General features: G+C 39.7%; 1 protein-coding gene across 1 annotated transcript in view; it reads right to left on the reverse strand.

Moving 5' to 3' along the window:
* The window catches only part of LOC134530575 (fibroblast growth factor 17), a 270,199-nt gene that overhangs the window by 28,624 nt on the left and 225,808 nt on the right, over positions 1-15,767 (reverse strand). The window contains exon 2 of the mRNA XM_063365534.1: positions 1,869-1,914. Coding sequence (XP_063221604.1) covers positions 1,869-1,914 — 46 coding nt within the window. The remainder of the gene's footprint in view (positions 1-1,868; positions 1,915-15,767) is intronic.

Consider the following 15,767-nt stretch of genomic DNA (forward strand, 5'->3'; position numbering starts at 1 on the left):
CGCGGAAACGTAAAAACGGAAACGGATCCAAACTCGCGATCTGGCTGTCACTTCTGGAATGCACGGAACCGCATCAAACGGCAGCCAATGAGATTGAACTTCACCGTCACGAAAAAAAGAAGAAAATAAAGTGGAGATCCGATGACGAAACACAATCAGGATTTACATATAAAATAATTTATAAACCACAGATAAATGATATAAGACTAGATATGCTTGTACTTGAAACAATTTTTCACGTATTTAATTTGTAAACAAACATGGCTACCACCGCGGCCATGTCGGATTCTGTTGGTTGGTTGTAGAACGGGCCTCACTGTGGAAAGAGGCACCAATACCGCGAGCCCCACCAGGCTGCCTACCCCCCCGGTGGTCAGGGGCTAGAGACCATGGTGAGGCAGCCTCGCACAACACACACGCACATCTATACGTAAAGCCACCCTGATATACACAATAAAGCCCATGGTGGATGTCATGGAAATAAATAATTACTGCACTCTTGCGGGTCAAAATTAAACTAACATGGCGGTAGCGCACTCTAGGAGATAACAATTTGTAGAATAAAATTTAGCGGCCTCCAGCAGACGAAAACAAGATGATGGACGAGACGTCATTCATACTCTCTGCCGTAATATATATACATTGGCATTAGTGGTTGGAGGTCATTCTGTCGGTGATATCCGTGGAGGAAGGATCTATCGCTATTTTTACTTTGTTCTCACCAGGTTCAAACCGACGAACTCCAAGCTCCATGATGCAATTGAATTTATTAATTAAAATTTTACTAAAACTTGATTATTTTTTTTATTAATTTTAAATTTTTTGAATTTTTGAAAAAAATAATAATGGATTTAAAATATAGTAGACGATTTTCAAAATAGGGAAATGTTTTTATTATTAATTTTATTGAGTAAAATATTTAATTAATTTAAATTTTTTTTTCCCGATTTACGGATTTTCAAAATGACGGCCATAACGAAAATTGCAACGATGACAATAAAATTGAAAATGGCGGCCATAACATCCTAATTGACAAGGTCATGACCTAAGTGGCCTACTTTTAGGATTCTTAAGTCACTTTTAGGACATTTCAAGCCACTGGTATTTTTGAGGACTAAAACGGGAATTTTTCCTTCAAACCGGGAATTTTTCCCTCGAAATAGTGAATTTTTAATTGGTCTGATTTTTTGATATTTATTGGCGGAGTTTTGTTTCTAAAAACTGGATATTTTGGCTACTTTTTGGAAGATTTTGAGGAATTTTAAGTCATTTTTGGCAATTTTTGGCAAATGTTGAAGGTCAATGTAAAAGGTCAAGGTAAAGGTCATCCAAGATGGCCACCATGACGTTACAATTCAAGATGGGGGACATAGACTCCGGCTCCACACTTAGAACCCAGGCGCCGTACCGGCCAATAGCCTATAGGTATACTACTAATAGAGTATGATATAAGCGTTTTAAATTATTAGCAAGCTGGGTGTTGGTATTTTGAACACTATTATTCATCTAATTACGAAATAGACACACTGCATCATTTATGAGACGTTGTAAGAACTACTACCTGAATATTTCTCATAATATTAAAATCTTTCTGAAACATCAACCCGTAATTTTTTTTAAAATGTTTTGAGTTAGGCACATCCTTGCTATAGTTTGCCATTTCCACATATAAAAATAATTTATGCAGAAAAGGAATTTAAATAAAATAGGTATTGCAACTTTTTCATGAATTAAGAGGTTAGGTCTGGGAATGTTCTGAGAGGAATTCAAATAATGTGAATAAACGAGTTTTTTTTTTCGTTGTATAGGAATATAACGCTACTGGTGATAATTTTAGCAGAGAAGTAGGTATAGAAAATATGACTCACCATCAAGAGACACAGCAACTTCGCTGAGACGGCAAGCTGTGGTAACCTGCAACAAAAACAGAAACACGTATGGTATTTGCCATTTTACAACATTCCAGCACAAACATTCCGTCCCAGCTCACAGCATTCATGACAGGCATTTCTGCCGGCGAGAAGCGTCCATAACAACGCAACCAGAAAGAACATAAAAAACAAATAGGAAACAAAACGCCTCATAAAGATTTCTCATCAGTAACTATTCTTCGTAAGTTGATTGTGATGGGAAATTACGCCGTGAATGCGCAAGAGAGATATAAAAGCTATAAAACATTAGCAAAAAAAAAAAACTGTGGTCTAACATCATTCTTTCAGCTCATCTGTAAAAAATAACTTGCCTGCATGTTCCCCCCCCCCCCCTCCAAGTGTGTTACGTGTTCAACGTTTATTTGTTAGTAAAATCGCGAGCTGTCCAACTGTCGTAAGAGAAAATTATCCGAGTTGATGGAAGCATTAACGATTAAACGTGGAACTTTCACCACGTTTATGTATGCGGAACAAACGACGAGGAACGTTTTCCCAACACGGCGCACAGCGGAGAAATGAAAGGCTCGCCTGATTAGTCCACAAAACCGATTACACGCTCGAAGTCGAGGCCTCTTCAGGCGAGCGTGTGCGCTGATGTGTCATTCTCGTGTAGCTAGAGTCCCGGCACGCCGTCTGTGGCCTCTGCGCTCCCGGGGGCCCGCCCAGTCGGGGCTGCGTCTGTGTCGGCGAGGCGACGCAGACAGCGCAGACGCTCGCTGGTGCTTCTGGCGCGGTGTTGCCTCAGTCTTCTCGTCGTACACGGGGCCGCTGTGAGATCTGAGCGGTAACTGCAACCTTACTAGGAGGCTGCAAGGCGCCCGTTCGATAACGAACAATATAACATATATTATAATTTAATATACCTTCACTAAATTTTTACTAACAATTCTACATATTTCTTTTAATATTGTGCAAAAAAATATTTATAATATATTTATATACCTAAATATGATATGATAAAAAATTTTGACAAAAAATTATATTTATTTATATTAAGTGCATCTGTGCTATTTACTGATAATTTTTGCACCAAGAAATTAAGTGATCGCAAAAGAAGAATATAATATAAAAATTCAAAAGTGTGTAACTATATACAAGCAAATATTTAAAAAAAAACTTTCGGGCATACAAACATGTATACACACAAAATACAAAAAGAAACGTTTTTTTTTAGTAAAATTATGAAGTTCAAAGATATAAGCATATTGAAACAATTAAAAAGATTTTCGAAAGAGTATAAGTAAAAAATTCAAAATATCATCAAAAGTTTTCCAGTGAAGCGAACTTAGATTTCCGAAAAGGGAAACATTTTCATCGTTTTTCGTTTAGAGATAAACTTTCTGGGATACAAGATTTTTTCAGTAATTATAAGAACCGTTATTATTCGCAAGGCGTCGAATGCGTCCATTTAAAAATTATGAATACAAAAAAAAAATTAATTAAATAACTAAGGCGCGTTCCACTTATGTATCTGTATTTAAAATGTTACTGTCTCTTTATACACATATCTCTTTGGCGTTACAGAGTCAGTGATTTAGTAATGAGCGTAACTACCTATAGGATATGGCGGAGAAATGAAGATAAAACTATAATGAAAGTCCCTTGCTATGCTTTCAAGAATCTATACCGGATATTTCATGCCCCAAAATTAATCTTAAAACAATAGTTCTAGCCATTTTCCCTCTTCTAAAAAAAAAAAAGTACAGTTCATAAACGAAACACAGCACTACTCATTCGCCCTAGCGTATTATTAATTATTTTTCGTAAACAAAGAGACCACTCTGATGATATCTTACGCAGTTTATTTTTTTAATTGCGTGAGTTTTTTTTCTGAATTTCTGCACAGAATAGAGTGTGCCAAGGTGGGCAGCCATTAACCGCGTGACGTAGGTACATCTCTCTTTCGAGCTCCTTGTCGTGTCGGAAAGAGGGCAAAGCAATTACTCTTCAAGTCCGTCTCCCGGCGCGACTCTTCTTTCACGAGCAGCGCAGAGTCGTGACCGAAGTGTTCGTTATTTCGAGGTGTCCGAATCAGGACCGTCGAGAGGGGGCAAGGGAAAAAGGGGGGAGGGAGGAGGGATGACTCGGGAACCTGGTTGATTTTTTTTTATGTGAAAAACATCTTAGTCTCGGTATTTGGCATTTGGCGGGAGTAAATTCGCGAATGCGGCGAAAAAAAAAAACGGAAATGTGTAACCACGGTGCTGCCATCTGCGGCGCATGGCGCGCACCAGAGTTCATAGACACAAGTGAAATTTTTACAGTGTTAACTGTTTAGTGAATTTTGAAAAGATGGCCAGTATTTTGATTAAATTCCTGGTCGAAAATCAGGTCCAAAGCCGACGATCAGTATTTTTTTTTCAAGAATTTCTTGCTTTCATCAGAGTCGTTTCATTACCTATTAACTTTTCGCTCTGCAACGAATGATTCTATATTCAACGTAGCTGCTCCGGCAGCGAATTCTGGAGGCGGGTGCGGAAACTACGCGTGATTCGCGTCAAGAAATGTAGTTTAAAACGCAAATTTCATATATTTTTCAAGCTCGGCATCATATTAAGGAATTCTACGTTAAATTTCGAATCCGACTTTCATACTGTAAGTTTATTAGCAACATGAGAACACATGAATTCTCTCCTTACCGACGTTAATTTTTAACACAACACTGGCGAGTACTGAAAGTATACCTCACATTTTTTGCCTATTACTACTATAATTAATGGGTAACCTTAAACGGTATGCAATATGTGCTGATTAAGTTTACAGTATTTACGCCACAGGTACGTTTACAGTATGTATTTAGATTTTTTTCCCACACTAGGACAGTTTAAAAATTGTACGTTAAGCCATGGGGAGGGGGCCCCGACTAAATTATTTGCCCCTGGGCACTTATTTATCACGACGGCCTTGGTCCGATCGACCTGAGTACTCCCGTGGACAACCACGGCGCCGCATTTCATTCCAACCCTGACCAGATCGAACAAGAAACCAGTAAAATTGTTTTTATTTCCCGAAGTAGGTTTCTTTTGTCGATTTGCCCGTGGTTACGTCCTGTCGTCTCTCCGACTGGCACATGATTTGATCTCTTATATTTAGAACCTTTTTTGCCCCAGACGCTAAGGACTTATCGTGGTAAGGAATTTCAATTCCATTTCTCGTCGACAGCGAAGGCACTAGATACGCACACGAACAATACAAGTCAAGGAAACGTGTTGTTAAAAAAAAACCCGGCCACCTCCCAGAGGCCAGGTTGAAAGGACCGCCATTCGAACCCATGACCCCAACGAATGCGAGTCGAATGTTTTATTTACCGTTTATCATCCTCATTCTTCGAGAAAGGTCACTCGAGTTTGTGACGGCGTTCATTGCCGGTCCGATTCCGGACAACAACGCGAATTCAGTTCAGTGTAAAAAATTTTTTTTGGCACGTTTAGCACAGAAAATAAAACAACCAAAATATTAGATTGTATTGCTTCAAGTCAAACATTACGCTTTTCAATTGAACATTTCTGTGGGATTTTGAAATTGTTTGCTGCATCTCCATGCTTATCGTAGTCTGGGAGACTAACGAGGTGTTGGCTCTCCAGTTAAAAAAAATATCCGACGGGAGAGTTTTATGCAATTTTGCTCTGTTGCATTTGTATATCTACAAGAATATATATATATATATATATATATATATATTTGTGAAATGACAAAACACGCTGTTTACGGTGTAGATGCCGACGCGACGCCAACATCTACGGAAGCACTCGGCGGAGACACCGCGCGTGCAGGCAGTAAAGTGACGCAACAAGAAGATGATCACGAGGGCATCCACTCGGCTCCAACATGGCGGCGTGATGGACTCCCGAGGTTCAAAACACACTCCGACGGCACGCGGTCGGTCGTTTGTTCATCGACTGACACCTTTCCTGGAAGCCACCTTCGCTTATTGACCTGGCGCCGCCGAGTTTCGGGACACGCCCCCTTTTTCCCTTCCTCCTTGCCCTCCTTCCCCCTTCCCGAACCCTTGGGGATGAAAAGAATATAGTGCATTCCAGCTGATACTGAAGATTTTGAATTCTTGCTAAGCCCAGGTTTACAAATTTCGCAAGGAAAGACCGTAACAACTACAGAGGGACATACAGGGCTTGTGCCCCGGGCCACAAATTTGGGGGGGGGGGGGGGGAGGGGGGGGCGGCAATAAACTGGCACAGTCATTTTCACTATAGATAATTATTTGAAGGAGGGCAGATGAACTGAATTATTTGTATTGAAAGATACGTACTTGTATATATTAAAATATTAAAAAAAAAAAAAAACTGGTATTTTTCGCGTACTATCGAACTTGCTAAGTATTAAAATGAAATGACATGCAAATAAACATATCTGTTTACCATATAAATTGGATCAAAAATATTTGGAATGGTGGGATTAATACATATATGTGGTGGCGATGTGAGGTGTTGTCGGGAAAGATTTAGGTTTGGTTAGTTTTGAATAAAATTAGGAAGTTCCAAGATGAGTTCTTGCCCCGGGCGGACACTACTCTATGTATTTACTTCCCTGTTCGTAAGAGCGCAACGAACACAAGAAAACTACTCTAGTTTACAAGACACGTAAATCCAAAGACATCGCAAACCTTGTAAAATTGTAGACAAAAATATTCTTTATCGATTTTTCTTTTCGTAGTCATTGTTTTTCACGTAAAAGTGCAAAATTTTCAGTTATTTGATTTAAAGGCGTTATTTGCTTTCACTGCGCGAAGGTTTGGTACGTGAAAAACGCGGCGCGTGTGACAAAGCCTTCTACAAGTCCGTTACTAATTGTGCGAGGCGAAATCAATGTATGTAGGCTATCTTGGCTTTATAGGATTAGCCTCGTCGACGCGGCAAAGCACCTCCTGAAGCCAAGATAACCCACAAGACGGCGACGCCCGAGAAAACTTCAGTTGACTTTAAAGAACTTGAAGTACCTATATTTGAACCGTGTATTCTTATTTATATTCACCTTTAATTCCGTCGACAGTAGGTCTGCCCGCTACAAGGGTATATATTTTTTTAAATTTCGTTTTTATTTGGTGTTCTTCTGACGTTGAAAAGTGCTAACGCGTGTATATTCACGAATAGTTTTACAATGTAAAGTTTTTTTTTAATGGAACACAGATATTCATGTAAAATTACAGATATTTGTAAATTGTACATTTACATGAAAACAACTTTATTACTACAGAATGGTGTTCGCAGTAATACTGGGTTTGAATTCTTACCCAGGCATTTGTGCTTTGTATTGTATCAGTACCTCCAATAATTAGAGTTATTTGTAAACCGTTCCCTGAATAGCATTTCCAGTATTAACTGCGCACACAATAAGCATGATACAACAAAATAAAGCCAAACAGGTGAATATTCGATTATCATTTTCATGCTTGAAAATATTTATGTTGGAATAAAAAAATTATTAAAATATTAAATTATGCAGCAATTTTCGTTAGATATACTTAGTATTATCTCAAAAAACGTATTTGATCTATGCAAAGTTACGATATATTTCTTGAAATATTACAAACTATTTCTTGGTAACTGGTTTCCAAAGGAATATTTTGAAAAAAGTACAGAAAAAAATATTTTCTGTGTTAGGCACGACAAACGTCGGTAAGCAGTAGGTAGCGCAGGAGGTGCAGAGAGCATTTCGCCTCTCAACATTCCGGTGTAGAATTACAGCGTCACCACTCAGAGACCTCTGGTGGCACGCTGCCAAAACATAGTCTGCCCGTAAGTTCAATACCTTGTGCTTACGGCCCTGTCACGCTGTCGAATTTTCGTCTCCAATTATATGTGTAGAGACCTGCAAAATTCGCGGATTCATTCGGTGGTAGGCTAGAATTCAAACACATATACCTCTTAGATAATTTTGCTATTGGCTTACTGTTCATCTGGACGAATCTCAACCCGTTATAAACCCTCAACCAAAGAAGGATCGAATCACAGACAAACCAGCTGAGACGACTTACAAGTCGGCAGCCAATGAACTTGCGTTATTTTCCAGAGTGTACAGGGGTATGTGCAGTCTATCCTGAAGGCCATCGAAACCGCGAATTTTGCAGGTCTCTATATATGTGACAACCCAAGCTGGTGGGGTGGTATTAGATAACAAAATATGACACGATTCCCTCCATCAAATAAAGTCGGACAGACAACCACTAAAATGTTTTTAATCGTGTCACAGTACCAGGACCACCCACAAAGGGTGTTTGGGGGGAAGAGGGGGGGGGATTGCCACGGGCCACAAAATACTCAACTTGTAAAGGTGGCCACATTTAAACCGAAATTTAAAAAAAGGAAGACAAACTGTTGATTAACTGAAACTAACATATTAGAGAACCAAAATATTTTTTAACATTGCGCAACGGGGGATTTGTTTACTTAGTCAATTAAAAAACTCAATCGTTTTCGTTTTCGCTGGGCACGATTCCGATTTGGCTGATTCCTTCGAACATCCAAGAAATTTCAAAACGATTCCTACATACATAGATAAGCTATTCAACTTGTCGAACAAATATAGCTACGCTAGTGAAGTTTCCGGTTACATCTTAATCGCCCAAAATCATTTGGCAAACCGTTCCAGAAGTTTGACGTGCGACAGGGTCTTTAGAAGCGACGGGAAGCCTGACGGGCGGGCGAGTAGCGCCCCTATCGCACTCATGCTTACACACCTCCAAGCCCTGAAGATCAACACAGAAGAAACTTCTCTGTACTCATACAAAAGATTCATATGGAAACCAGTTGCCAAGAAATATTTTGTATCACTGCAAGAAATATTCTGTAACTTTATGGTTATTTTATCATACATAATTGATGTTTCGTTCAAGAATATATTTTTTGAAACCATGGAAAAGTTGATCGAATATTCAACAATTTAATTTTTTATTGTGTCAAGCTTGTTGTGTACGCAATTAATATTGTAAAGCTATTCAGGGGACGGTTTGCAAATAACTTTAATTATTGAAGGTACTGGAACAACACAGAGCACGAATGTCCGGGCAAGAATGCGGACCCAGTATAACTGCGGACACTTTTTGTAGCGATGCAGTTGTTTTCATGTAAACGTACAAATTTATAAATATCTGTAAATTTCTACATGAAAATCTCTGTTCCATTTACCAAAACTGAACCCTTACTGTCCATAAATGCGACGGGACCTCCAAACCACACGTACCCTCCTCACCCGGGACCCATAAACTGCATCATGGGAACGACTGGGATCGAACCACGGACCCACACCACCTGAGCGCCCGAGAGCAACACCACAGAGACGGAGCGAAATGGCGCTAGTGGGTGAGACAGTGGACTCGCGTTCCAGAGAGATCTGGGTTCGAATATAGGTCCTGACTTCCGCGGTTAAAAGGCCACGCTAATACTAAGTAGGTCCCTTACTACGCAGTAAAAAGAGTCTGAATAAGATCGATAAACATGGGCTGAAAACGTAAGACTTACAGTATTAAGTTGGTATACGCCTTTGAAGTTGGAGCTGAACAAATAATTTATTTCAAATGATTGAGGAAGCTTTTAAGATGGAACACAGTGTTACTATATATTGTTTAACTGTACAAAGCCGCACAGCCCAAGTGATACTTGTTGCTGTTAATTTTCGTAAATTTTTTCCTTTAAATAATTGGGGATAGCAACACCTCAAAAAGACTCACCATAAATATAGGCAGGTCCATATATATTTCAAGAAAAGTTTTCGAGACTGACTGTGTGTAAAAACACTGTATCTTCATCAGTGCTTCGTGGTTGGTTGAGTTTTTTCCCTGTTGCATGTCTACTGTTAGCACACGAACCACAGCCATCCAGTGCGGAAGCCAAAAAAACTTCCTGACTGGCCTGTTAAATGGGACAATCAATGGCTTTTCTTGCAGACCGCCGCAAATTACAAGGAAACATTTACTAGGGAGGGCATACCTTTATGCAGTCTAACGAGTGGTCAGATACATTCGCGAAAAATACCTGCGTCTATATATAGGTAAGTATGTACTTTCAAAATTTCGCGATATTATTTGACAGTTAACTTGTTGGGCACTGTTATACCTTTTAATTGGATGTACAGTTGAGCCGTGTGTTACTTGTCACGATACGTTACAAATCAGAGATACGCTGCGAAAATAATCTACGATGGCCAATAGCACGGTACCATCCTGCTTGGCGTGCCTTCAAGCAAACCACGGAGATAAGAAACCAGGAAAACCTGGATTCGAACCCGGGTCGGCCGTGATGCGATGTACAGTGCGCTACCACTGTGCCAGTTTGCGAAGTCTGAACGAAGTAGACGGAAATAGAGTTTACAACAAAACCTACAAACATAATGCCTTGACTTTTGACTTCTGGAGTATCTTTTATAATATTTTAAAGACCAAAACGTTTATTACTTCAACAGAAAATTTTTTATTTGCGCCTCAAAAAACTTTGAAATTCTGCACAAAGTGAATTAATACACCACGCTCCGATGCAACACCATGGGAATCCTCACGTGCCAAAAAAAAAAAAAAATGCCTATCTGCTCCAAAAAAAAAAAAACCCTGAAACACCAACTTGCAACCAACTAAGAATAAATCTGAATCCTGTAGGCATGACGGCAGTTAAGGACACCGCTTACCGTCACACATGCGGCATGAAAAGCTTCAGAACAAGTAAAAATTTATTATGGTTTTAAAAAAACTAAAAAAAAAAAAACACGCTTATATCAGTTACACACTAAAATAGTTGAAAAATTCCACTATCCACCTCCTGGCTTCATCAGATCAGTTCGATGGTACCAAATTATTGTATTGTCATCCGAATTGCATACGAAAAAAATAATTTAATAATACGTGGACAGCGTGTTAATGTTTTCCGTTTCCATAACTCGTTTTCAAACTGTAATTTTATAAGAGTGGAAATGGTTAGAAAGCGGGTTTAGGCACAATAAATTATTAGGCTTGAAACGCCCGGTGCTGATTCTCGTAAAACACTCAAGGGATCTGCATTATACCATCATCTTTGTTTCTCATGTCACCTGTATCGAATCACAGGCTAGTGTGCCGGCACGTCTCGCAAGACAGTTAATGGAGTAGGTAACGTCTGTCCAAGCGTACGTCGAACTCTGGATTCCTTTCTATGTACTTAACGTGAAATTTTTTGAAAATTCTAAGGTATCAATAATTCTAATTCATGACTTTTTAATGCATGTGCGGCTCCTAATGGCAACTCGTTTACGAATGCGGTTACGAATATGTAGGGGCATGCAGATTTCGCGAAAAGATTTCAAGACTAGATGAAAGTTAAAACACTATAGCATCGTCTGTGTTTCGTGATTGGGTGAGTTTCTCCCAGGTACATATCGATTGTTACGACACCAATCACAGTGATTCAGTGCGGCGGAAGTAAACGCGTCCTGAGTGGCTCGGTCAGATAAGGTAACGACTTCTCTCGCAGGCGGCCGCCAATCACAAGGAAGGAAACCACAGGTCCGGGCATACCTTGTTGCAGTCTAATAAGTGTTCACATCTTTTCGCGAAAAATGCCTGCCCCTATGAACAAGTAACGGTAACCGACCAAATATCACAGTTGCCCTGCGCACGACGAGAAGACCGCGCGCCGGTTCAGAGCATTGCGCTCTATAGAGTCTTTGAATATATATACTGTATAGAAGTCGCCAGCCCAGGTTAAAATTTCTAATACGGTTTTGAGGTAGTTGGTTAATTCACCGCCGCAATCGTCACCATCTCTAGGGCATCGACTTGTGGTGGTCCCTAGCGGACAAGTGTCGAACTCTTCAAACACCCCTTCCCCCTCCCGTTGAACGACCTTGAGCTGCAGTGAATGATAGATGGGGGGTGCGGGGAATGACAGCGGGCGACAGGGCTGCGCTCTAACGTGTAAATAACAACTAAGACGGTACAGGGCGTTACGGCAGCGCACTGCAGCGGTGAAGTTCCCAAGCTGCTCTTCATACGCTTCTGAAAAACGTAGAGTAAATCCTATCCACTCGCGACTTCTATACAGTATATATATTCAAAGATAGAGTCGGCACCACGCTGGAAGCACTTGTCAAGGGTGCTTGTCTTGCCATCCCACCCGAACTGCCTGACCTGACTTGTCTCCAGGACTGCCAGAAGTCCCGGCCAGGTTCTCTCTGGCGGAGGACGGCGGCGGCGGCGCCGGGACTCACCGCGACATGGCCCCCCGGGCGGCGGCGTGCTGGCTCGACGAAGCAGGCGGCAGATCGTGTCGTGTGGGGGCCGGCGCGCGGCAGCCGCCCGTCATATAGCACAGGGCGGCGGGGGGAAAAAAACCGCACCTCCGGAGACGTCCTCTCTCGACGGCCACTCTCGAGGGCCGGTTGGCCGCCGCCTCCGCCGCTGAAAGCCCTGCTCGGCGACCGCCGCCTTTTGAAACATTGCGTCCGCGTCCAGCCACTCGATCGTTTCCTGGCCGTAAGAGCTTCGCAGCGGCGCCGTGCTTCACGCTGAGCTACCACATGAATTAGCGCACATGTCCTACAATTACGAGCGTTTTCGTTCCCGGCGTCGTTTTCGATGATATTTTCGGAACCACTTTCCTAGGGCGTGAGAAATATATAAAACTGCATTATTTTCCACTATCTGTGCCGCCGAAATCGCTTACTTGGGGGGGAAAAAATATCACACATTTTATGTAGATAGAATATATATCGACAATAATTTTTTTTTTTACCAAAACAAACAATAACAGTTTCATAAAAATCTTTCCTGCAAAATAAAATGTGTTTGATTTACGTTCAGAAGTAAGCAATAAGAATTTAGTGCTACGTATAGCTGTGCATTACCGAAACAATTTTAACTTAACTCAATTCTTTACTACTGTAAGAAACTTCTACCCTTATGCAGTACTCATCGTCACTGAAACACACAAATAAAAGTAAAATTGTAATAATGTTTTACTGAAATTGGTAGTTTACGGGTACGGTTGGAATAATTGGTAGGTATGTAGATTTTTTCTCCTTGTTATAATGCTTTACGAAAATTTATTTTTGGTTTTTAATGATCAACATCTTCGTAACAATTTGAGATATCACGATAAAATAAAGACTAAATTAATCCTGACGTTATCTTTAAACGTTTGAATTTTAAGTCAATAGAACCATCAGTTTTTTTCTTATTTAATCATTCCGTACCGACAGACAAAACATTTTAACGTTATATTTAGTTTAAGTATTTAATTTGTCACCGGAGAAATTTTTTTTTGAAAGTAATACTTCGATTGTCACAGACACTTCGATTTAATTGTTTCGTCTTGTAGAACTAAAATATAATTATGGATTTTTACGATACTACAAGTATTGGTGTATGCGTAACTGCATGATCCGGCATAGTGTCTACTGTCTACAGAATACTGACTGTTACCGAGAAATGTGTTTTTCATCATGGTACTTTTTTCTCGGATGACTAGTTACTTGATTTATTCAGACCTAATAAATTAGTATATTATTAATATATTATACGCATACATATAAAATATAGGTAGATTCTGTTTGGTTTGGTTTAATTTTAAATAGAGCTTTATATATTTCATGCAAAAGATTTTTTTTATTATCTTCTTCCAAAATAAGCTCTGGTATCCCGATATCTTGGCCTTGACAAGCAAAAACGCAACGAGTGTCGAAATCCGGTGTAAAAACCGACGCATATCGTTATCAGTTTCCAAAGTTACGAAAACTACACTAGATAGTTGGCGTTCGCTCAGATTGTGGGGAATAAATGATCGTTGTAAGCGTTCTGTCACCTCTTGATAAGTCTAGCACAGATTCGGGCAGATTCGGGAAAACTTGCTCGTTAGTAAAGACGTCGTTAATCTAGACGCAGAAGAAAGTCACGCTGTAGCCAAAGTTTCCCACCGCGGGAAGAACTCGCCTGAGGCTATACATATCTATATGCGTAAAGATAATTAAAAGTAAGGACCTGTTCTAGTCCCTTTCTTTATCCTAAAGATATCTTTCATACATAAGGCAAATACGGAATGGACAATAAATCGAGCCACGTTTATATAGCATATACTTTTCGCGTCAAGCTGGACTCAACCGTGCTATACATAATAAAGACACATTAGCGTGCGCCCATTGGAATATGTTGCACATTGATTGGGTTATAACTTCTTCTCCTTACTGACCCAGGGTTGTCCAGGGCATGTCAAGACAAATGTGGTCCAATCATACAAGTGAAGATATTGTGTATGTTTTTTAAATCTACTTTGCTGCCAAATGAATTCACGAAATCCTCGTGCCTCGACAAATATCTTCATGTATGAATACGTAAATAAAAGTAAATTGGAGAGGTGGAGGGAGATGACTGTTAGAGCCATGATTATATTTCGCGGATTCATTTAACTCCAGGTTCGACTCAACTTGAATGTGCATAATAAAACCTTTCTTGAAATGCTCAATTGCGTGTTCAAGAGCACTGTAGTCGAATAAAAAAAAATAAAAAAAGCTACAATGGCGCCTGATAAATTCGAGAAATAATTCTGGATCTAACGACTGTACATTAACTACACGTAAGACGTCTGAAAGGTGGATATGTAGCCTACTTGAATGAAGACAGACAAAGTTGTCTTTCTGCATAACAGCTACGAAACTCCAAGCATTAAGGAAAATAAACTTAAGAAATGTAAGGGTTGTATCGTTGATTTCCCGAGCCTGTTGTAGGTGATGTGCATCTAAAAAAAACCCTTCAGATTATGCTACTTAAGGTGGGTTTGCGATTTAAAATTAAGAATTAGTCGTGTACTAGCGATATAACTATGTATACTAGTGGGATGGTTTATGATTGTCGTGTAGATGATTTGACGGGTCGTGTGCGAATCATATGTTGACTTAAAACTTAATAGAGATTGTTATAGTAATATTTATCCTTAAGAATTATGGGAAGCACCAATCAGAGAACAGTAGAATGTGTTGTTGGCGCGAAATAATGTTTCCTTGGGGAAATCAGGTTATGAGATAGTACGAAAGGAGTAGGAAATAACGAATTATCATTAGGGACAGGAAAAACTAACCGTTTCAATGATCTCTAGGGTTGACTTCACGATAGTCTATGTATTTGGGAAAATGACACTTTCTCATTGGCTACTGGTTATTTATGGCTATTTTACGAGTCTATAAATATGTTTTCAAAATTAATTAATTTTATTGGTTCGGAATAGACAATAATAGCATTACATGAAATAGTATTTATATTGACGTTAAATATTTGTATGTTCTATGTAAGAATTCTAGGTTAAAGTTTTCGGTTTAACCGTAGCCATCTGTCTTACTTTTGTCTTATAATGTCACCATGAACATACATGAGACGAAAACTACAAATTAACAAAAAAAAAAATCACCTTAACCAACATGGTAGCTCTCTCGCCCGTTTTAATTGGCTGGAATATACCACTAATTGAACCATTAACTGGAAATTTGACAGCATAATTTAATCATCGGCGTACAGGTTAGGTTTGTACATGCCTAAGTTTTTGACGTGACAACGTGTAATAAATCTATAAACGCCGGCTGCACGCACAAAAAGTGTCCTGTTACACTCATTGTCCTGTTTCGCTGTGTCCCGTTACGCTCATTTTATATTGCTCTTTGCTAACCTGAACCTCCTAGTATTGCGACCGAGTCCGTGGCGTAATTCTGTTTTCATGCATTTCAATGTAACATTTTCATTGCTCTTTGCTAACCCGTTCCTCCTAGCATTGACTGCATCTTAGTGTTGGGTAAGCCATTTTCCTTCACATCATCCTTGAAACACTCCCATTCGTTTCCTACTTTTCATATCATCGTCCTATACTTAACAGA

Source organism: Bacillus rossius, chromosome 3 (genome assembly GCF_032445375.1).
Source record: "Bacillus rossius redtenbacheri isolate Brsri chromosome 3, Brsri_v3, whole genome shotgun sequence".
Lineage (NCBI taxonomy): Eukaryota > Metazoa > Arthropoda > Insecta > Phasmatodea > Bacillidae > Bacillus > Bacillus rossius.